The 22780-nt window shown below is 39.7% G+C and overlaps 1 protein-coding gene across 1 annotated transcript; it reads left to right on the forward strand.

Moving 5' to 3' along the window:
* Positions 1-1153: 1153 nt before the first annotated feature.
* On the forward strand, positions 1154-22495 carry kdm5ba (lysine (K)-specific demethylase 5Ba). The gene is made up of 27 exons (XM_031322546.2): positions 1154-1306; positions 5458-5535; positions 5973-6095; positions 6228-6398; positions 7153-7278; positions 7698-7791; positions 7914-8008; positions 8190-8348; positions 8926-9045; positions 10912-11070; positions 11508-11689; positions 11868-12030; positions 12438-12557; positions 12879-13073; positions 13515-13696; positions 14931-15055; positions 15199-15349; positions 15691-15811; positions 16899-17254; positions 18887-19025; positions 19141-19320; positions 19414-19572; positions 20000-20422; positions 20542-20632; positions 20734-20921; positions 21015-21278; positions 21401-22495. Exons 1-27 carry the CDS (start codon positions 1154-1156, stop codon positions 21536-21538), a joined length of 4455 nt encoding a protein of 1484 aa, XP_031178406.1. The 3' UTR covers positions 21539-22495.
* The last annotated feature ends 285 nt before the right edge of the window (positions 22496-22780 follow it).

Consider the following 22780-nt stretch of genomic DNA (forward strand, 5'->3'; position numbering starts at 1 on the left):
TGTACAACAGCATGTAAATGTGTGAACAAAGATGAAAAACAGCAATATAGTTATATATAAAATCTTGTATATTTAACATATTTAAACACAGACCCTAATGAAATCATTTTCAAGTAAAATGGTTACCCCCAGAATGTGCAGCCTAGGTAAAGAAAGTATGTCTTCTTTTTCTATGTTATTGATACTTTTTAGCATGTGGCCTCGTGCACATTGGGGGAAAATGGAGAAAACAAATTGTAAATATATGATTAAACAATCAAAAGTGTGGCACATTTTCAAACTATAGTATTTTACTATATTATAAAAGCTCTACTTTAAGCTTGAGGCGTTCAGGACTCAGTAAAGAATAAATGAGTTGATTAAAATGTTTATTATTAAATCTTTAACAGCTGAACTATCAACATATGACTGTAGTCTCTACCAATCAACGAGCTCCTCTAGACCATTTAAAAACGAAGTGCCGGTCAGTGCGCAACGATCTAGTCGGTGTGTTCGATTAGAAAACCCAATGTACCGTCTGATACGTCTATTATTTTGGCTAAGCCGGGCGGGGTAAGGAAGAGACGAAGAAACTAATCCCTTTATTTGTAAACTGACTCAACACAGTACACCCGCGTGCCAAAAGGGTGCACGAATCAAACTCATCCAACAGGGGGGCAATCACGGAACCAATAAAAAATAATCCCTAACTGAAGAGAACTGTGATCCTAAAGTGTTAACTGTGTGAGAGCAAACTCTATTCTAGTTTATTTCGGAACGGTATTGAAGTAGATTGAAATGACGGTAAAGGTGTTTACTCAGACCTTCAGGCATTGCACTCATTTAAACAGATACGGACGAGCTGTATCAGTGTAGTAAAAACAAGTATATACACAACAAGTATTGGCAAATTTAATAATGCCTAAATAGTGTGTTTACGTGCGATATAACCTCAAACTCGGTGTAAAAATGATTGTAGGTTGCGGGTGTCTACTTTTTGAAGCGGAGGTACACAGTCACTGGCTGTTACCTCTCATCTCCAACTAGATAATTCGTCTTTGAGTTCAATGAGTGGAGAGTGGACATGAACTGAAAGACAGAACATTCATAGCGAGCATATTTGGCGTGAGGACTATAACAATATTTCAGCTGCAGTCATAACGAAGATGCAACGATGACTCAACCACAGCTGAATGAGTTCATTCCCCCTCCGGAGTGTCCTGTTTTTGAGCCCAGCTGGGAGGAATTTGCCGACCCTTTTGCGTACATCAACAAAATACGACCCATTGCAGAGAAAACTGGCATCTGCAAGATCCGACCGCCGCCGGTGAGTATTTCTTCATTTTGACAGTTATTCGAGGCTTTTTTGGCGTGTTATGTTGGCCTCCGCTGCTGTTTATAATTTAGCAGGCAAAGTTGTGTTTTTAGACCGCTTTCAACATGGCGGATTGCGGCTCCGACTTGAATTGTCAGCTAGCCAGAGCTTAGTGTGTTGTGTTTGCAGCAACGATAGTGAAGCATTATCAGACTGAGAAATCTGTTTCCTGATTAGGTTTTTAACCTCCAGACATGTATTTGTTATTATTTATATACCACTTAGCTAGCTAGCCTAAAGAAAACGTTTCTAAAAAATTATAATAATAATCAAACGCTAAAGTTTGCCTGTATGCAAATAAAAGTGTGAACGTTAGCGCAGTTTGAAATGCTTCCTGGACTGGCCGCACGGACATTAGCTAGCTCACCAAGATTTTAACTAATCATTTGCCCACAACTTTTAAACAGTTAGTTAAATGGTTAGCTTAACTTTCCCAGCAGGTTTCGACGGATTTAGCCAGTATGAGGTGACCTAGCTAACGTTAATCAGGCCTGTTTAAAGCTGCAGTTGTCTGACACGTAACGTTGGCTAACGTTACGTAGCTACGTGCTTGGTGACCAACTGTTTATGGAGAGAAGGGACGCTTTATAACACCGAGCTCAACGGATCTTCTGTTTCTCTGTTTGTTATCATAGCTTTAACATGTTTCAAACCTACTTGGTTACGATCATCTCAGATTGTTGACAGCGTTAGTTTGTGCGCTAACTTGCATAATAACGTTATATCGTTATCATGAAACCAACTATTGGACTTTATATATATATATATATATATATATATATATATATATATATATTATTTTCTAATTGGAAGATTATTGGAAGATTATGCCATAATCCACACTTCTTTAACAGCTCGCATGAGTCAAATATGAAGTATTTCAGGACAGAAAGTAACGTTAGTTATAGACTTTTTCCCCAAATTACATTGACCTTATTTCTGATACATTGGGATGACAGAGGGGGGGTGCATCTTATTCAAGGGTGTGTCAAGCTTCCACGCAAATTAGATAAAGAGAAAATTCTACTGGAATAAATTATATAACCATGACTGATGACACAATTTCTGACTGTTATCAATGTTTCAGTTCTAAAACATTAAGGTCATGGATGGAATTTGTTTTATGTAATTTGTATGCCATCAGATAACATGAGACTCATGTTTAGTAGAAATAAGCAAGCTGTAAAAGCCCATTTTGTGCGGCTAAACAGGACGGGTAGGAGTGAATGGGCTGCAACATTACCAAAAAAAAAGGGTGGGTCTGGGACTGCTTGGTGTTTGCTCATCCAAAAAGAAACCTGCATTTGAAGCATATACTGTAAAAAAATGATTTGAAGGCATGGCTGAAAGTGGACAGCGCATTATTTTGACTAGTGCATAATCTCTTTATAAAGAGATTTTTATAATTTAGAAGTAGCCTACTTAAGAGACAAAGCTATAGGCTACTACACTCTAGCCTGAACAGCTTTAAGTTATCATGGCAAGAGGTTTGTATTTACTGGGATCTTTATGAAGGGTTTTAAAAATACAGGGTCATTTCTTTTTTTTCTTTTCTTTTTTTTTTTTTTAATAAATAAATCGGTACCGATATGGTAAGAAGCAGCATATCCAAAAAGTTCAAATACAATGCCTTCTTCTTGAGTATATAAAACTGATACCAAAAAGATAATTTGTCGTTTTAGTCAAACTCCACCGTTTTTCCAACACTGTGTAAGCACCATTGTCTACAGCCCTGTGTCACGCACCAGCATTTTCTACTGAACATTCAGACCAGAATTTGGCTCCCGGGTGATGTGTGGGCCAAACAACCCAATAAACAGCCTTAAATCCTTCAGCAATGTGAATCTGTCTCATGAAAGTGGAGATCTACTGAAGCACATTTTTAAGTGTTTATTTTGTGTGTTTGTATAAAGAGGACATGGGGCATCCTGGAGGCTTGTATGGAAAAGATTTACACCATATATCTACGTGCAGCGTCCTGTGTTTTTTTTTTTTTAGATGTGATCTGGCTTGAGGTCTCCTTTTCTTTGTTTCCTTTTTCACTGGTATAAACAAAAAGAGAGATTTGTTTTAGAAGGGAAGAAGACCTTGCATCACAACCTGTTTTTGATCAGTGATTTCTGGGTGCACTGTATGCGGTCAGTATTTCTTCCAAGGTTTTGCACTGGTCACATTTTGACTGTAGATGTTAGTAGCACATATGCAAATGATTTGCATCTTAAGGCTGTTTGTGGTTAACAAGTCACCACCTGTATTTATCATTTTGTGCTTGGTAGGAAGGCTTGTCATGTTCAGACCAAAACTGCACTTCTTGTACTCTTAACTGGTGTGGTCAGACTTGTGTGTGTGTGTGTGAAGGATGGCAAAAAACCACAGTGCAGTTCCATATGTTTCAAAGTGATTGTTTTTCTTTTGTGCCAGGGCAATTGTGGTTCTAATCCAGCTTTGTCTACAGATGATAAGGTTGTGTTAATGCGGCCATTGTTGTCCCTACTCTGACCAGCATTTCCAACTTAGTAAGAAAAAAGGCCTGGCCAGACCCAGTAAATCTTGTGTGCCGCATTTTACATTTTCTAGTGCTAATCCCACAGTAACATTGCATGCAGCAGGTGGTCAGAAAGAAAATGCTGACTAATACAAAAAATAAATAAAGAACTATGTGCTTCTGTACCAATTAAGAAATATTGGGATAATTAAAGTTTGAATTAGATCCAGAGCGGTGGCCTAATTTTACATGATCAGTTTACACATCTTGTATGCCAATTTGGCACATCCACTTTTCATTGCAATGCAGTGTCAGTTACAAATTACTCTGTGATAACATTGAATGAAATGTACTTCAATATGTAAAAATCAAATACATATATCGTGCAAATATTTCAAAGCCTGTTAAGTTCATCTATTTTAGATTGGTATTCATAATGTGGTCTGTTTTTTTTCAGTGTTGAGCCCAGAATCTGAGCAGAATCTGGTAGAAAAAGTAACCATCCAGTCAGTGCTGTGGCAGAGCAGGCATGGCTATACATACTCTAAGTTTATGGATTGATGTAGAATTAAAAGATTTGAGTGAACACCTTAAACTGTGTGAAACTGGCTAATGCACTGTCAGCTTGTCTGAGAACATTTCTTGCATTCTGTTTTGAAGGGCAAATCTGAAACTTGGAGCTAAGATAAGCATTTCTGTCTGTTCCACAGTGTCAGAAATTAACCTGGGATGTTGGAAATCTTTGGAGAAATAGCTGGATTATTTCAACTCCTACATTTTACAGTTTAGAGTTTTGTTCATGCTAATACTTTTTTTTAGCTACCAAAGTAACAATATAATGATGACTATGTAAACCATTATCAACTTCGTATCAGCCAGCATAGCACACTTTCCATCACACTCACCCAATTTCTGAAGTTGTTTTTCTCTCATTTGTTAATATTCTCACGCTTGACAATTCAGCAGTGTGGTATCACACATTTAATAATGTAAAACTGATATCTGGCTGACTCTTGAGCCATCGCTGACACCATCTTCTCTAGTCTTGCAGGAAGTTGTGTGATCTAGCGTGAATAGGTTTTTGTTTTAATACAGTGCAGAAAAGTGCATTGATATCAGGCATGTCAGTGTTTAATCTGTCAGTAAGACAGATGGTGTGGTCACGTTGGTCACATAGCGACAGGCAGCAATGTGATAGTTTTGTGTGTTTCGTGGAATCACATCCTGGTGAAATTGTTATTTGATGAATAAGACAAACGCATTTTGCAGACATTTTTTTAATTTTAGTGTAATTCTACATGTAATCAACCGTTCTTAGAAATTATAGACCAACTTGATTTCCTGTGCACAGCGTGTTTGCACAGACGCAATACTATGACTTCCTGTATTTCTGCCTTTAATAACAGTGGGGTTACTAGAATAACTGCATTGTCTTGTATTTTTCAGACAGGGGGGTTTAGTAGTAAGGTTGTTGTACACGATGTACTCTTTCTGACAAACATTTTGTTTCAAAGACTTGTACATATTTTATTATTTATTTATTTATTTATTATTATTTATTAGATTTGGTGTCATTTTGCTTCATAAATGTTTTTTTTTTTTTTTTTTTATTTCTCAGGAATGGCAGCCACCTTTTGCCTGTGATGTTGACAGACTGAAATTCACACCACGGATACAAAGACTTAATGAGTTGGAGGTACATTCATTTATTCATTATTTATTTATTTATTTATTTATTTATTTATATAAATATAAATATAAATATAAATAAATAAATATATATATATATATATATATATATATATATATATATATATATATATATATATATATATATATCTATATATATATATATATATATATATTTAAGACACATAAAATGTGGTAAGTGTAAATGGGGTATTTGGTAAATAAAAATGTATTTTATTCTGGCATTTTAAGTTATTGCTACAATGTTCCCGTCTTTGTCCATTTTCACAAACAATACGTGTAAAACAAACAATTTACAGCTTTAATACAGTATATATGATGAATTCTTGTTAAGCGGTTTTGTTATCATGTTGTCATTGATAAAGAATAAACAATGAACATGTTCAATAAACAACATTATTTTTTGTTTCACTATACTTTTAGGCTCAGACCAGAGTTAAGCTTAACTTCCTGGATCAAATAGCAAAGTTCTGGGAGCTTCAAGGATGCACTCTGAAAATCCCTCACGTGGAAAGAAAGATTTTGGATCTTTACCAGCTGAATAAGGTGCGTGCAAATCCTGGCTGGTTTTAATATCAGGACTCTATAAAGATTTTTTTTTTGTATTGTTTAAAGAAATTCCCAATAAAACAAGTTTCCTCACATACAGACTGAATATTACATTTTTCTCTTTCCAAGCTGGTGAATGAAGAGGGAGGTTTCGATGCCGTCTGCAGAGAGCGGCGCTGGACTAAGATATCCGTCAGGTTGGGCTTTGCTCCAGGCAAGGCTATTGGCTCCCATCTGCGGGCCCACTATGAGAGGATCCTCTACCCATATAACCTGTTCCAGACTGGAGACAATCAGCCTGTACGTCCCCTATCGCTTATGTTTTCTTTTCCCAGCAGAGCAACTTGTTTAGAATTGTTGTTTGAAATTGAGTGCATGTTTATTGGAAGAATTCATAGACTATCTAAGTGCTTTTTTTCAAGTTGCACAGTTTATTAGTATAAACCATAGGTGGTGGCTAGAACTCTTTCTCTACCAGCTTAATACACACAATGTTATGATATTTGACAGCATTAGAATTTGGGAACGTCTTTATTTTATTCTTTATTTATCTTTGACCTTGTCTTAGTTTGGTCCTGAGAATGTCGTAGAAACAGCAGCTGCTAAACAGTGCCAGGTATGGAGGAGTGGTCTTTTACTGGGGCAGGGCAACATCTTATAAATTCTACAGTGTGTGTATGGCCTTTCATTCAGCGGATACCTTAATAATCTCAGGATATTTTGCCACAGAAAAGGTTTTGGTGTTTTTAAGTGAGTTTTTCTGCATCACATTCCTAAAAGATTAGGGGTTTTCTTCTAAATGCTATGTGTCTGCAGTTATATTCAGCCTCGGTAGCACTGCTGTTCTCAGTGTCATAAAACTAGAACTGACAAGAATTAAATCACTGGTACAGTATTGAAATATTAGGAAGACACAGTTTGTTTTTTTTGAGAAATTATGAGATTTGTCTCTAGCTCCCCACTTTCATAATAGCATTTCTTGTGTATGGTGTCTTTTTGAAGAAGTATAATATATGACGCCTCTTTCATCACATTCACCTATTTCTCTTTGCAGAGAGCCACCTTGACCAATGACACTAAAGATAAGGAGTACACTCCTCACGACCTGCCCCAGCGGCAGTCTGTCCAGCCTCAGGAGACCTGCAGCATCGCTCGCCGAGCGAAACGGATGAGATCTGAAGTGAGTTCTCTCTCTCTCTCTCTCTCTCTCTCTCTCTCTCTCTCTCTCTCTCTCTCTCTCTCTCTCTCTCTCTCTCTCTCTCTCTCTGTGTGTGTGTCTGTCTCTCTCTGACATTGTCACTTGTGCTATGTTTAATTCAATATGTGTATGATATGCAAATGTGTTCTTAAATCTGGATGTTTAAGTATATGTTTATACTCATATGCAATCCACCCACAGGAATACTTTGACAGACAACCAGCTGACCTATATTGTGACTGTAGCCATTTTGCACTTTAATAGTGAAGCCATATGTTTTTGACATCGGTTTTTTTCTGGTGTCAAGGAGTATCCCTCATATTTTTTTTGAGGACCCAGTAAAATAAACACCTGTTGTCTCACTCTCTGTCTCTCTCTGACTCTCACTGTGACTCTGACAGAGAGGCTGTGTTAAAACCGAACCGGGGGAGGTTTGTGAGAATCGTCCCAATCTTAGGAGGAGGATGGGAACCTATGTTGGCAAACAAGAACCTGGTAAGAACAAAGCAAGTAGTGCTGCTTCCATTATAGAGAAAAAGGGGAATGTGCCGGATATGATGAGTGACATCATTGGAGAATCTTAAAGCTTCCATTGAGCCTTCCCCCGTGTCTTTCAGTGAGGATGGCGATCACTGAGGTCAAACGGGAACCCATTAAACATCCAACAGATTATGAGGAAACCATATTAGATAAGAGACCTCCCTCGAGTAAAGTAGGTATATTGTTTTGTATTGAAATCTTGGCTTACATCACTATAATTCCAATATTGTGCCAGTAAAAAACATGTTTCAATGCTGTAGTGTTGTAACTCTGCTGTTGCTGTGAATGACACATCAGAGAAAATTGCACATTGCCGAACAAAGGCAGCACTTACAATTGTCCCTTCTCCTCAGGTGGACCAGTACATGTGCCTGGTTTGTGGCAAGGGGACTGCTGAGGACCGCCTGCTGTTGTGTGACGGCTGTGATGACAGCTATCACATCTTCTGCCTGATCCCTCCCCTCCACGACGTTCCCAAAGGCGACTGGAGATGCCCCAAGTGCCTGGCTCAGGTGAGCTGCACCCCCAGGGAGCTTATAGTTTGTTCCATTTGTACTCGGAAGTTGGATTTTCCGAGGTCAAAGTCGGAAAAACGCCCCCTGACCTCGGATTTCCGAGCTCGGAACTCGGACAACCACTAAGTAACCCGAGCTAAAAATCCAACATGGCTGCTCTGTGCATCAACAGTTGTGAAAGCTGTAGTAACATACAGTTATAAGCACTTCTGTCTTATTTGTATCCCACTAAATCAGTCGTACACACAGCGTTGTCCATCTTCTATCTGTGGACATGATGTTACACTATTTGTATGCACAAAAATCAGCTTATTGCGTTGTTATAAACTTCCATTGCTAACAATGGCTAACCTGGCTAGAGCTGATGAAAATCCGACTTGTAAATGGAACGCATTCAACTCGGGTGTGACGTCATTCCCAGCTTCGGCTTCCGAGTTCCGCACTATTAATCCTGGCAGAGAAGCTTATAATATGGAACAAGTGTATAATCATCTTCCTGATATTCACGCATATAATACAACTCCCAAGTGTTTTTAACTTCATTTCTCATCTTTTTTTTTCTCTTTTTTTACAGGAATGTGGCAAACCTCCTGTCGCTTTTGGTTTTGAGCAGGCCAGCAGGAGCTACACCCTCCAGGCATTTGGCGACATGGCCGATTCCTTCAAGTCTGATTATTTCAACATGCCAGTTCATGTGAGTTTGCATCACTTGTTTTTTTTTTTTTTTTTTTTTTTTTTTTTAAAACCTCTTTTTATTGAGAAATATAGAATATAAACAGAGACACATCGGTACAGGTATATACGATTTTTCTTCATTTTCTTAAACTCAAAACACCCCCTTCCCCCCAGCCCACCCCTTCCCACCCTGACTGGACCAAATAAGCAAATATTAACAATACAGACAATTATAAAGGAAATACATACTTAGAATTGAAACATGACCATATATGATTTACATGGAGGATGGCACGCCTTCAAAACTCTATGACATGACACACCATAGTGGAATACTATAGCCAGGTGTTTATATATAGTGTAGCTTGAATATAGAGGGGGGTAATCATTCCTCTGGCGTCAGCTAGGATGGTCACTTACTACCCCAGTAGGGCTTGGAGGTTACTAAAGTATGACAATAGAGTCCCACACTGAGAGGAATTTGTTAGAACCTCTTATTGCAAATTTAATCTTCTCCAGATGTAGGAACAGCATTACATCCTTGAGCCATTGTGCTGCTGTGGGCGGGACACTTGATTTCCAATGTAGTAAAATTTGCCTACGTGCCAGTAAAGAGACAAATGCTATGAAGTTGAGTTGTTTTCGCGTCAAGTTTGTTCCTTCATCTGGTACGCCAAATATGGCAATCATAGCACAGAGTTTGCATCACTTGTTAACTGATAACGAAGAGGTTTCCCTTCTAGAGTATTGGCCTGAATATAAGACAGGTTTGTTTTTTCCTGGTAATACATCTGAAAAGTGGGGTCTTCTTATATTCTGGGTTTTAAATGTCAATATACATTCACAACAGCAGATGGTGCCAAATAGTGAGCCGTCGGGCAGCGAGGATGACGTTCTGTGGGATGATTTTCTTAATAAAAACAAGATTTGGTCTTCAAAAAGTATTTTTTCCAAAAATGTGTCTTGAAAAAGAGGGGGGGGGGGGGGCGCGTCATTTTATAATCAGGATTGTCTTATATTTGGGCCAATACAGTAATTAGTCAACATGTTTTTGTTGATAATTACACTTCATCTAAATCACTGGTTTAAGTATGGTTGTGTTCTGTTCTTACTTTAGATGAAAGTTGCTCTTCTATACAAGTTCTATCACGTATAGAAAGGTTTATTTAAAATATGGACATATATATGCACAGAGCGATGACAAAAGGTAATACATGGTCAAATATGGGATATTGACATGGATAACCATGTCTATTGATAAATTATCAAAGTTATGCTGTTCTTTTTAGCCAGGACAGATTGAAATGAACATAATAATGGACTTCCATGGACAGTATAGATGGTTATGGGAGACCTCTGATATCAGATGTTCATTTACAGTGACATTATTTTATAATAAACCATGACTTGTGCTATAATATGATAGAAAACATAACCTGTTTGGCACAGTGGAAACAGAAGTTGTGCTGACATTTTTACTGGTGTAATTAAGTGTTTTAATTCAACCACCAAACCCCTTGTAAAATTAGCATGCACACACAATAGTTATTTTAATAATTTGAAATATTTCTATTTGTAAGGCAGACTTTGGAAGATCTTTGCGGAAAACAGTCCTGAATGCTCCATAACTTCTGTTTTATAACTTTGGTCTGTAACAAAGGAATGCTTTGATAACACACTTCAGAGAGTCCTGTTTATCTGACACGAACCCCCCACCCCTCCCCCGAAAAAAGATGACGTTCTCGTCATTAGTCCCAGCAGACACATTCTGACATGTGTTGCAGTGATAACACTGAAACACTTGTGATGAAACTAGCTTCAGTTATCTACACTTGTGTTCATACAGCACACAATCACACCATGTCATCTCCTTGTGTGTTTTTAGATGGTTCCCACTGAGCTAGTGGAGAAGGAGTTCTGGCGTCTCGTCAGCACCATTGAAGAGGATGTCACTGTGGAGTATGGAGCAGACATCGCCTCCAAGGAGTTTGGGAGTGGTTTCCCTTTGAGTAACAGCCATTTTGAAGTCTCTCCAGAGGATGAGGTACAATCTGCCTTCTGTTTTGGGGATGAAGTATTACATCAGTTTACAGATGTATACCTTTGTCTCTCTAAAACCTTAAAATATAAGTGGTCATGGGTTTATAAAAGGGGAAATGTATATAATGGTTTACCTCCACAACCTTCAAAGATTGATTTTGTCATACCCCATGTCTAAAAAAACATGCCCACCCACAATACTTCATAAACATTAATCATCAAAGCAAAAATAACATTGAAGTACTACAAATAAAGTTGTTTTTCAAAACAACTTTCAGTATTTTCCTAAAGCAATTTGCAGGTTTTTGGCTGGAAAATTAGCAGCACAGGTGTAATGTTATAATCAGTTTCCCCAGTGATAACGACTATAATGCCAGCTGAACAAGGCTATATTTGAGTAGAAAGTAAAGTGGAGTTTTGAGACCTGTGTCTCACCTGCAGCATTACCTGAGCAGCGGCTGGAACCTGAACAACATGCCGGTGCTGGATTCCTCCGTGCTGACTCACATTACAGCCGACATCTGTGGTATGAAGTTACCCTGGCTGTATGTGGGCATGTGCTTCTCCTCCTTCTGCTGGCATATCGAGGACCACTGGAGCTACTCAATAAACTACCTTCACTGGTAGAGTGCACTCTCTCTAAACTCTATTGTGTATCTTTTTATACTGGTACTTTGACAAGAAATGCAGTTTTGTAAATGTGATTAATTTCTGAAAAATGATTCTTATAATCTTCAAAGAAATTTGTGTGGTGATGCTTAGTCGTGTATTTTTCACTAATAGTTTTGACCATATTTGCAGGGGGGAGCCGAAGACGTGGTATGGGGCGCCTGGTTATGCCGCAGAGCACCTGGAGACGGTCATGAAGAACCTGGCACCGGAGCTGTTTGAGTCCCAGCCAGACCTCCTTCACCAGCTGGTCACCATCATGAATCCCAACACGCTGATGAACAACGGCGTCCCGGTAACCTGCTCTGACTGTTGCACTCATTTATTAATCATCACATTTAAATGTCTGAAACAAAGCGAGATCTTTGTCCGCTGAATGTGATGACGAAAGTCCTTACATTTAAATATCACAGTTGCACAACAAAGTATGTCAGTTAATATAAATCAAATATGATACTCCTCTGGCATGAACAAAGTAGATACACATTTTAAACATGTTGCAGTGTCTTGTCTTGTTTTTTGGGGAAATCTTTTACTTGACGTACATAATAAGTCAAAGTCTAGATTTTTTTTAACGAAAACTAATATAACTCAAGACATCAGAACTTTGCTGGGTTCAACGTGGTTGTCAGGCTCAGTACCCTCTTCATAACAAATTATATATTTTTTTTTTTCTCCTTTTCTTTTCTTACTGATGACTAGATCTATCGCACCAACCAATGTGCAGGCGAGTTTGTCATCACTTTCCCCCGAGCTTACCACAGTGGATTCAACCAGGGCTTCAACTTTGCTGAAGCTGTCAACTTTTGCACCATGGACTGGGTAAGGAAATCTGTTACTACTCTTGTTTTCACAATACCAGATTCATTTTATACATGTCCTGGTGTTACACAGTAGGAGTTCTGTTTACGCACCTAGATTTGACTGAGAAATGTTTTTTGCTTCAACAGTAACATGTAAGTATGCTAATAAAATAATTGGTGGGAAACAAAAGTGTAACAAATTGTATGATGATAACTTTGTTTGTATAGCACCTTTCATGCTGAGGTGTAGCCCAAAGTGCTTTACAAAACAGGATTAGAACAATTGTAATCCTTTTTACAAATTTAGTAAACTCAAACTTGTCTATTTATTTTCTGACAGATGCCTATCGGCCGTGAATGTGTGACCCACTATCGCCAGCTGAGCAGGTACTGTGTCTTCTCACATGACGAGATGGTTTGTAACATGGCCTATAAAGCAGACACAATGGATGTGGAGCTGGCGTCAGCAGTGCAGAAGGAGATGGCTGTAATGGTCCAAGAAGAACAACGACTTAGAGAAAAGATTAACAAGATGGTGAGGAGTTCTTGTCTTAAGGATCTATTGTCTCTTTTTTTATTTATTAGTACAGTCGATTAACAAAGTTCAATGATGGCAGAATGTAGTTTTAGTATTTTTAGCACACGTTATAAACATCCAGGAGGTAAAGTGAGTGATATGGAAAGTTGCATATCATTCCAAACAGTTAATGGGTCACAATCTTGATTTAAGGAAACGGAACAAAATTTTAACAAATTGTTTGAATTAAAGGTCTGAATTCCATTATTTTTGAGTTTGTTGCATTAGCTCTTGTCGGGCAGTTATAGCAAAGCTGGTACACCCTTAATGAAGTGTCATCAAGGATACATTAGAGAAAACGTTGAACTTTTGAAGGAGACTTTTTCTGCCTGCACAGCTGTCATATGATGTTTCCCCGTCTCCTCTGCGGCTCTAATGACAGTGAATTGTTTTCCCCAGGGTGTGGTGCAATCTCTACAAGTTGATTATGAGGTGCTCCCAGACGAGGAGCGGCAGTGCTGCAAGTGTCGGACCACCTGCTACCTGTCTGGCATCACCTGTGCCTGCAGTCCTGGCAAGATGGTTTGTCTGTACCACCCCCGGGACCTCTGCTCCTGTCCTCATAGCAACCTTACACTCCAGTGAGTCTCCAGTAACCACAACAACTGAACATACTCTCTTCTGAATTTAACTTATGTTTTGTTTTTAGTACTATTATGAATCATCTGCATTAGGGCTGCACAATTTATCGCAATTTTATCCAAATCACAATATGGACTAGTGCAAATCCAAATCGCAGGGGGGGCTCGCAATACTGTATTTGTTAAAGGCAAAATATGTGTCAAACCTCAAATCGTGTCCTACAGACACGGGGCAGGAATCACCAGAGGCCTCACGATGCGATATCAACACAATACTTATGTCACGATATGATATTATTGCCAGTTTAAACATATTGCAATATTCAGTGATCTATTGCAATTTACTACCTTTTTTCCATCTTCAAATTTTTCACAATTTCAAATTATGTCCGCAAAGGAGACTTTGTCAACATCTGTTTTTATCTATCTAAAAAGATACATTTCTGTTTGTTCATCTCATCTCACTTCAATTTTATTGCTGCAAAACGGGATTGTCAAGCAGGCAAACTGACCAACACATATATAATAATAGATCGATACTTAGCGTCTGTATATCGATACAGTATTGCCTAGGAAAATATCGCGATACTATGCTGTATCGATTCCCCCACCCCTAGTACAGATCCTCGCAAAAATCACACTATAATTATTTTGTTTTAATTTTAATATTTGTTCATGAAAATGAGAATAACGACAAAAATGATCATTCCCTCCAATATCACGATTCATATCGCAATCGCAATATCTGTCAAAATAATCACAATTAGATATTTCCCTCATATTGTGCAGCCCTAATCTGCATCACAGCTCCTTTATCATCAGCCAAAACAATAATGCGAGAAACAAACTGGCAGAAGTTGGCAGCTTTGATGACATGTTCTTACATAAAGAGTGAAATAAAGGTGTTTAATTAAGTAACTTTAAACTGTGAAAGACCCAGCACACGGAACTTACTCAGGAAAAATGAGCCCTAGTTTAAATTTTTGTCTGAATTGAAATATTTCTATCACCAAGTAAAGAAACAAAATTCCTTGCTCACTCTAATGCAAATCAGCTGTTAAATGTAACAAGAAAAAAGCCTGGCTGCCTTCCTATGTCCAGTTTCCCATCTAAAGTAAATTCAGACAAGTGTAATTTACGTTTGGCATTAGGTAGGAGAAATATAACTTTTTATTGAACCTTGACAAATGTCAATCATTGTACATTAATTTCCTTGTTTTGTCTTTCCCTGCAGTTACAAGTTTACACTGGATGAGTTGTATCCCATGATGGCATCAGTGAAGCTGCGTGCAGAGTCCTATAAAGACTGGCTCTGTAGTGTGGAGGACATCCTGGAGAACAAAGGAAACAAGAAAAGAGGTTAGAAGTCAATGAAAAAACATTCTGTACTACAAATGTTATCATAAAAAAAAAAATGTCCTCATTTTAAGGAGATAGTCATTACTACTCGCACTGTATTCTTATTACTTTACCTTATATTTTATACTTTGCTTTCTGGTCAGGTTTAGAAGAGCTTCACAGCCTGGTGGAGCTGGCAGAAACAAGGGCGTTCCCACAAATCAGCCTCCTGGATCGGCTACGCAAAGTCGTCTCAGAGGCTGATAAAGTTGCTGTGATGGCACAACAGCTTCTCAATGGAAAGAGGCAGACGAGGTACGTCAAATAGATTTTGACACTGTTGGTTTAGATTGAAATTGTGTTACACAACTTTTTGAAACTCTATGAATCAGAATAAGACCATAAATATCCCATCCATAAAAACCAGCCATGTTCATTCAGACCCATAATGCGTCACACTTTGTGGTTGGTATTGACCCCAGTGTATCATTATATCATTATTACTGTTTGTATTTTGAAAGACAAAGGTTGCAGAACGCAGACTTTTATTTTCAAGGTGCCAGCGTTGTAGTTTGAAGACGTTCTTTTTTTTTTTTTTTTTTTTGCTGTTAAAGACAATTCTGTCATTTTTCTGAGAGTTTTTGTTTGTATTTCAGGTATCGTTCTGGAGGAGGAAAGTCTCAAAACCAGAACGGGTTGACTGTTGAGGAGCTGAGGTCTTTTGTCCGACAGTTCGACAGCCTGCCGTGCAACATCCGACAGGCTCCTTTACTGAAGGTTAGCTTGGATTAGACACATTCTTTTTTTACATGACTACCTGAGTCCTTCATTCAAATTGATATTTCATGAGAAGGGCTCATTGCATGAGTGGAATCTGATCTCAATTCCAGAATTTGTAAAAAAAAAAACACACACGTCTCCTTCAAGAATAATCCAAGGCACTCCGTAGGTGTGTGTGTGAAGTTGAAGTGGTTCCTTTGAGAAATTAGCACACGTTAAAGGAACACGCCGACTTATTGGGACTTTAGCTTATTCACCGTATCCCCCAGAGTTAGATAAGTCCATACATACCCTTCTCATCTCCGTGCATGTCGTAACTCTATTTGACGCACCCACTGCTAGCCTAGTTGGCACAGATCCTGGAGGTAACCGGCTCCAACTAGCCTACTGCTCCCAGTGACAAAATAACGCCAACATTTTCCTATTTACATGTTGTGATTTGTATAGTCACAGGGTGTACAAATAACAAGGTCACATGAGACACAGCCATCTTCTAACCGTAAACAAACTGGGAACTATTTTCTCAGAAGGCGACGCAACTGCTACTTGGGTGGAGTGATTAGCGCAACACCTGAAAAGCACCATTGTTACTCTCTGCTCCTCACCACGGGGCTTCTCGTGTGCTGCGAGCAAATCACTCCGCCCAAGTAGCAGAAGTAGCAGTGCTTCGCCTTCTCAGAATATAGTTCCCAGTTTGTTTACGGTTAGAAGATGGCTGTGTCTCATGTGACCTTGTTATTTGTACATGCTGTGACTATACAAATCACAACATGTAAATAGGAAAATGTTGTTTTTTGTCACTTATTGGGAGCAGTAGGCTAGATGGAGCCGGTTACCGAAGGGTATGTATGGACTTATCTAACTCTGGGGGATACGGTGAATAAGCTCAATAAGTCGGCGTGTTCCTTTTTAAAGCTCTCCTAACGTTTCTGTGTCATCACGTTTTCACTTTACAGTCGAACAATGTTTGAATGTTTGGTTTATGTGAGTGAATTTGGCTTTGTTTTTGAATAAAGTCTAGTCTCGGTAGTTAAATATCCGCCCTAAATGCCTGTTGAATGTGGACCCCCCCCCCCCCCCCCAGGACCTGTTGACCCGGGTGGATGACTTCCAGCAGCGCAGCCAGCGCCTCCTATCTGATGAGTCGCCCAGCCCGCTGGAGCTGCAGGAGCTGCTGGACGTGAGCCTGGGCCTGGACGTGGAGCTGCCTCAGCTGGCGCTGCTGAGGGAGAGACTGGAGCAGGCCCGCTGGCTGGAGGCCGTACAGCAAGCCAGCAGCCGGCCAGAAAGCCTCTGTCTGGACACCATGCGGCGGCTGATCGACCAGGGCGTGGGCTTGGCCCCTCACAGCTCTGTGGAGAGAGCCATGGCTCGTCTGCAGGAGCTGCTGACGGTGTCAGAGCAGTGGGAGGAGCGGGTGCTCAGCCTCATGGAGGCCAGGTGAGGAAACTGAGCTGCACTGGGACATAGGTCCAGGTTCTAGGTCAGATAGATACTACAGCTTTTTTCCCATTTTTTTGTTCTTACCCTTTTTTAAAGTTATTACCTTTTTTTTTTATATATATAAAAAATAATCTTCTGAAACAATAGTGTCAAGGCTGACAAAGTTTCAGCATATCAATTTACCATGAAAAACATAATAAGCTACAGCGATGAGAGACCGTCCATGAACAAACACACTGCCACACATACTACCTACTAGTTCTGAGCATCTCTTCTATGAAATGAACAAGAAATCTGACACTAATCAGCATTCAGGGACACCCCGTTTTTGTTCCAGTTGTGAACTGGCTTACTATAACTTTTGTTAATCTAAACGGTGATCTCATACTTTAACACCACTACAATTGTAACTTTATAAAGCAGACTTGAAGTGAAAACGTGAAATCAGCTTTAACTTCAGACCGTGCTGAGTGAAATGTGCCAAGTCTGCAGAGCTGGATCATGGTGGATAAAGAGGATCATGGTGCTGTCATGGCACCACAGAGACTTCACGCTGTAAAGCACCAGACTCTGCCATCGCAAGCACATCATGTGATCATCTAATATTTGATGTTTACATAAAAAATTTTTTTTTTATGTAATTAAGATTTAAAATTGAAATACACAAGACAAAAGATAAAGTGACACTCCAACATCAGACATTGTATAAATCCTGAACATGTACACTGTATTCACCAGTGATGCACCGAATCCAGGATTCGGCTTGGATTTGGCTGAATATTAGGCTTTTTGATGGGGTTCGGTTTCTGACGAACCATAGAATTGTTTTCCACAGAACCGAACCCTACGCTTGCACTACGACGGCTTACGCTGGATAGACGTAATGATGGCGCCGTTGATTACGGGAAGGTGTTTACGTAGGTGGAGCGTTCAATGCAGTAGCCTGTGAGAAAGTGAAAATGGAACTCGTGAGCAGAAAAGGTGTGGTTTGGCAGTACTTTAAGTCAAAAGAAGACCATTCAAGTCCAGCTACATGTTCAATTTACAATGCCGATTTGTCTCGTGGTGGCGAGGACCCTAAACAATACACAACATCGCCGCTGTTAAAACATTTGCGTATGAAACATCCGAAAGAATACGAGATGTGCATGAAGGAATCTACAGACAGCAGCCAAAATGCAGCAACTTCAGGTACGGCAAAGGAAGGACAGTCGCAGCTAAAAACTTGTTAACCAGATGACCATTACCAGCTTTGCTAGCCTTACACCTGGGGTTACTCTACTTTATGAGATTATACATCTAAAAGATATTGATTGGATCTTGAGATAGGGTAAACATAACAACCTATGGTAATTGTCAAAATAGTTTTTCCCACTTGTCTTCTGGCATAATGTTGCCTATTCTTTTTTTTTTTTACAGATAAAATGAGAAATACACTGCTGTGGATGTTGTTTACTTCATTAATGTGTTTACTGTGTTAATGGACTGAGGATGGGAGTAGGATTGGGTATTCTGTTTCGGATTCGGATTCGGCAGAATCTTAACCAGTAGATTCGGTATTCGGCCAAACCCCAAAAATCTGGATTCGGTGCATCCCTAGTATTCATTAAAGCCCATTTCCCTTCACAGGCCGTATCACAGCATGGCTACACTCGACGCCGCTCTACAAGAAGTAGAAAACATCCCTGCCTATCTGCCCAACTGTCTGCAGCTGAAGGATGTCATCACCAAGGCCAAGAAATGGCTCCATGAAGCTGAAGCACTTCAGGTGAAATATACTTCAACTTAAGCCATGCTGAATGTTCTCAGCACTTAACACTTGGCCTGAGATGGTTGGAGATGGATGAGTTTTGATTCTAAATCTTGGGTGTGCACGCTTGCAGCTCGGGGGACGCATTCCTGTGCTGGACAGCCTCGCTGAGCTGCTTCTCAGAGCAGAGAGCATCCCAGTGAGGCTCGACCCGCTGAGTCGCCTGGAGGCCCTCGTCAGTGATGTTCAGAGCTGGAAGGAGAGCGCAGCGAAGACATTCCTACTGAAAAACTCTCCTTTCTCTCTCCTTGAGGTAAACAGATATTAGTAGGTGTGCTCATTTCAAAAGCTGTTTTCCAAATATGACCGGACCAATAAAAAGTGTGTTTTGCTTTTATGTTTTCAGGTGCTTTGTCCAAGATGTGATGTAGGGGCCGTGCATCAAAAGTCAAGACCTAAAAAAGCAAAAGAAGCTACACAGATCAGTAAAAGATCTTCAACAAAACTGGAGTCTCTGTGTGACGTAGAGAGAGTTCTCTCTGAGAGCAAGGACTCTGCCTCTGCTGTGAGTGTAGCTATTGTTTTTTATCCTTAATTTTTTATCAGTACAATTGTGTTACAGTATAATTAGGGTTGCAAAAAAACTGTTAAATTGTGATAAACAAGATTTCTCATGATTGCATGTGTCGTCTTGTGTTAACAGTTAAATTTGTTCTAAATTTGCAAGAAACTACTTTCATAAAATCCAACTTGATAAAGACTTAAGTTGAAGTGCTGCTAAAATGTTTTTTTAACTGCATAAAGTCCAGGTGAACTTGAGTCTGCTCATTGGAATGCCTACCACACTTCAGAGAGACTTTCAGACTTAATAGAGGGGCTCAAAATACACACAAAAAATACACAAATACAAAACACACACACACACACTACTAAAGCGAATGAGATTAGTCTTTTTTTTTTTTTTTATTGAGTACAATTTTCTTACTTTACAGATGGTCACTCTTGCTGAGGTCCGCCAGAGGGAGATGGAGATCTTGTTGGCTCTGCGTACTTCAAATGAGTCCAAGCTTGTTCCTGCTGAAAACTGTTGTGCGCTTAGTGTTTGCGTTTGCCAAAAAGCCCCTTCGGGTGCCATGATGCAGTGTGAGCTTTGTCGAGACGTTTTCCACTGTGGCTGCGTTACTACAACAACAGCAGACCTCGGGTACGGCCAAGCCTGGCTTTGCCCACTTTGCCATCGGTCGAGGAAACCCCCTCTGGACAAGGTCCTGCCCCTGTTGGCTTCGCTGCAGAGGATTCGGGTTCGGCTGCCGGAAGGGGATGCCCTGCGCTTCCTCATCGAGAGGACGGTGCGATGGCAGCACAGAGTTCAACAGGCCTGCACAGAGGGAGTGCTGGAGAAAGTATCAAAGATGGTCAGTGGAAACACATTTTATAACTCAGTGTAAATAGAGTTCTCTTGGTTTTTGACATTAGCGTTGTAGAGGCACCGATCACTGTCAAGCATACTAAAGTTGATTGTTTTTTGTTTCAGGGGAGAGTTGGACCTGGAATATCTTCCCATCTGACTCAGGAAATAAACGGTTCATATTTTCATACAGAGCACCAGTCTGTTCCACTCGAGGGTACGTTTTAAAGCTTTAAGCACTTTGCATCTACGCACTTTGCATTTTTTTTTTTTTTATTTCACCTCTGAACTCTCTGCTGCTCATCATATTTGTCACAGGTCTCGGTCCTGAGCTGGAGGAGCTGATGGTGGAGGGATTCCTGCTGCAGGTCACTCTGCCTGAAACCGAGCAGCTGTACAGATACCTGCTGTCCAAACTGGCCCCACTGCTCTCACATAGTGACCCCTGTGAGAACAATGCAGAACAGGACCAACAGTCTCAGAGAGGGAGTCCCCACCACAACAGGGTAATGACAAATGTAGATCATATTCTCAATCACACTTGATATATAATCACTACTTTTTGGTATATTTATTGTAATATTTTTGTCTTGACACAGAATGGAGATTCCAGTGTCAAAAAGGAGACGGGGAACGGTCAGAGCAAAAGGACCAAGCGACGTAAGGACAGCTCCGACTCGCAGCACAGTGAGAAGGCCAAGAAGTGCCGCAAAAAGAAGTCTAAGAAGAGCAAAGAGAGGAGCGAAGAAACCAAGCGGACTTGTTCTCCCACACACCCGGTGTCTGACCCCACTGTTTCAGATTCCGAGGAGGACTACTCATTGTGTGCTGCACCATGGTGCAGAGAGCCAGAGGGCGACGAGGTTTGTTTTATATCAGTCTACTAAATATACTACATGAAGGGTTTTTAATGGCAGGAGTTTTAATTGATTTGTTTTTGTTTTGTTAATGTTTTTTTATTTTTTCTCATCTTACTGCTTTTCAGGTAAACTGGGTCCAATGTGACGGTAGCTGCAATCAGTGGTTCCACCAGATCTGTGTGGGACTGTCTGCTGAGCGAGCAGAGTTGGAGGACTATGTTTGCATAAGCTGCACACAGCCAGACTACGACGGAGGAGAATGAAGACCAAAAAGTAACTTTGAAGGATCTGCAGTTTTTGTTGCGAGCCGCAGCACTTAAGTGCACACCTGAACTCTGTGTGCTCATGTGGCTTCTCTCCCTTTACCTTCTGGCTTGCCCTTAGCGAACATGGTGCTACTTACTGTTTTTTCCAGAGTTACAAAAGACTTCTGTCACTGTTTTCGTCACGTGGCTGGTTTTTCAGCCAATCAATTAATCCTTTCTGAAACTAAGACTTGATGCAGATGTACAAAATGGTGAAATGTTTCAACAGCGCAGGGATTTTTCAACCAAAAAAAGTCAATTTGACAACACATTTTAGAACTGCTTTTTTTTTTTTTTTTTTTTTTACATCTGAACAATGTGAAACTTCTTTCTCTTGTAGAGTAAATATTATTTATCTAAGCAATAACTGAACTGATTAAGGTTCAGTGTTCCACTGAGCTATGTTCGTGCTTAGAAATCCTTTGATAGAATGCCTTCTAAAAGCAAAAACCCTGATGAATTCACTTTATGAATCCTATGATATTACACAGTTCAATTAACATTTGTGAACAGAACTTGAATCAGAAACCCAAGAGCAACAACTGTATGTCTGAGCTTGTTGATCCTGAATAATATTTGCCAATATCCCGTATCAAATCACTGACTTTGATATAAAGTCTGGTTCCCTTTTGCGCTGTCTGTGGAGGAAAAACGAGAGTCTTGGCGTTGGGTGAGACTTGATTATGTTCACAAAATAAGAATGAACTGTCCGACATCAAAGGAATGTACATTTTGTTTTAGGGTGGCTTTTCCCTTTATGGTTTAGATGAAAATATTGTGTTGGACTTAGATTTAACACAGACTGTGTGATGTATTTGCCACAGGTATATGACCTTTTTCTGCTCCTTTGGGTAAATAATATAATTCATATGTTGCCGTTTGCATTATAAAATAAAAAAATTGTTTGTTCCCATATGCCTGGATTCTGCCTGCTAAATGCCATACAAGTTACAAAACAATGTATTTGTTTCCTGCAGTAGATTTTGGTGGGTTGATTTTAAATTCCTCTGACAGTTATTCACAGTATCTGTAAAAGGGGAACTGAAACTGTCTATTTCAGGAACTCAAAACAGAAAGGAAACCGTTGTGTCTGTATGTGTATAGGGGGAATTAAATATTGGTCTATCAGGTAATACAATACACAAAGAAATTAAAAAAAATGTTTTCCCACAACACATACTCTCATAATGAAATATAATC

Source organism: Sander lucioperca, chromosome 6 (assembly GCF_008315115.2).
Source record: "Sander lucioperca isolate FBNREF2018 chromosome 6, SLUC_FBN_1.2, whole genome shotgun sequence".
Classification (NCBI taxonomy): Eukaryota; Metazoa; Chordata; class Actinopteri; order Perciformes; family Percidae; genus Sander; species Sander lucioperca.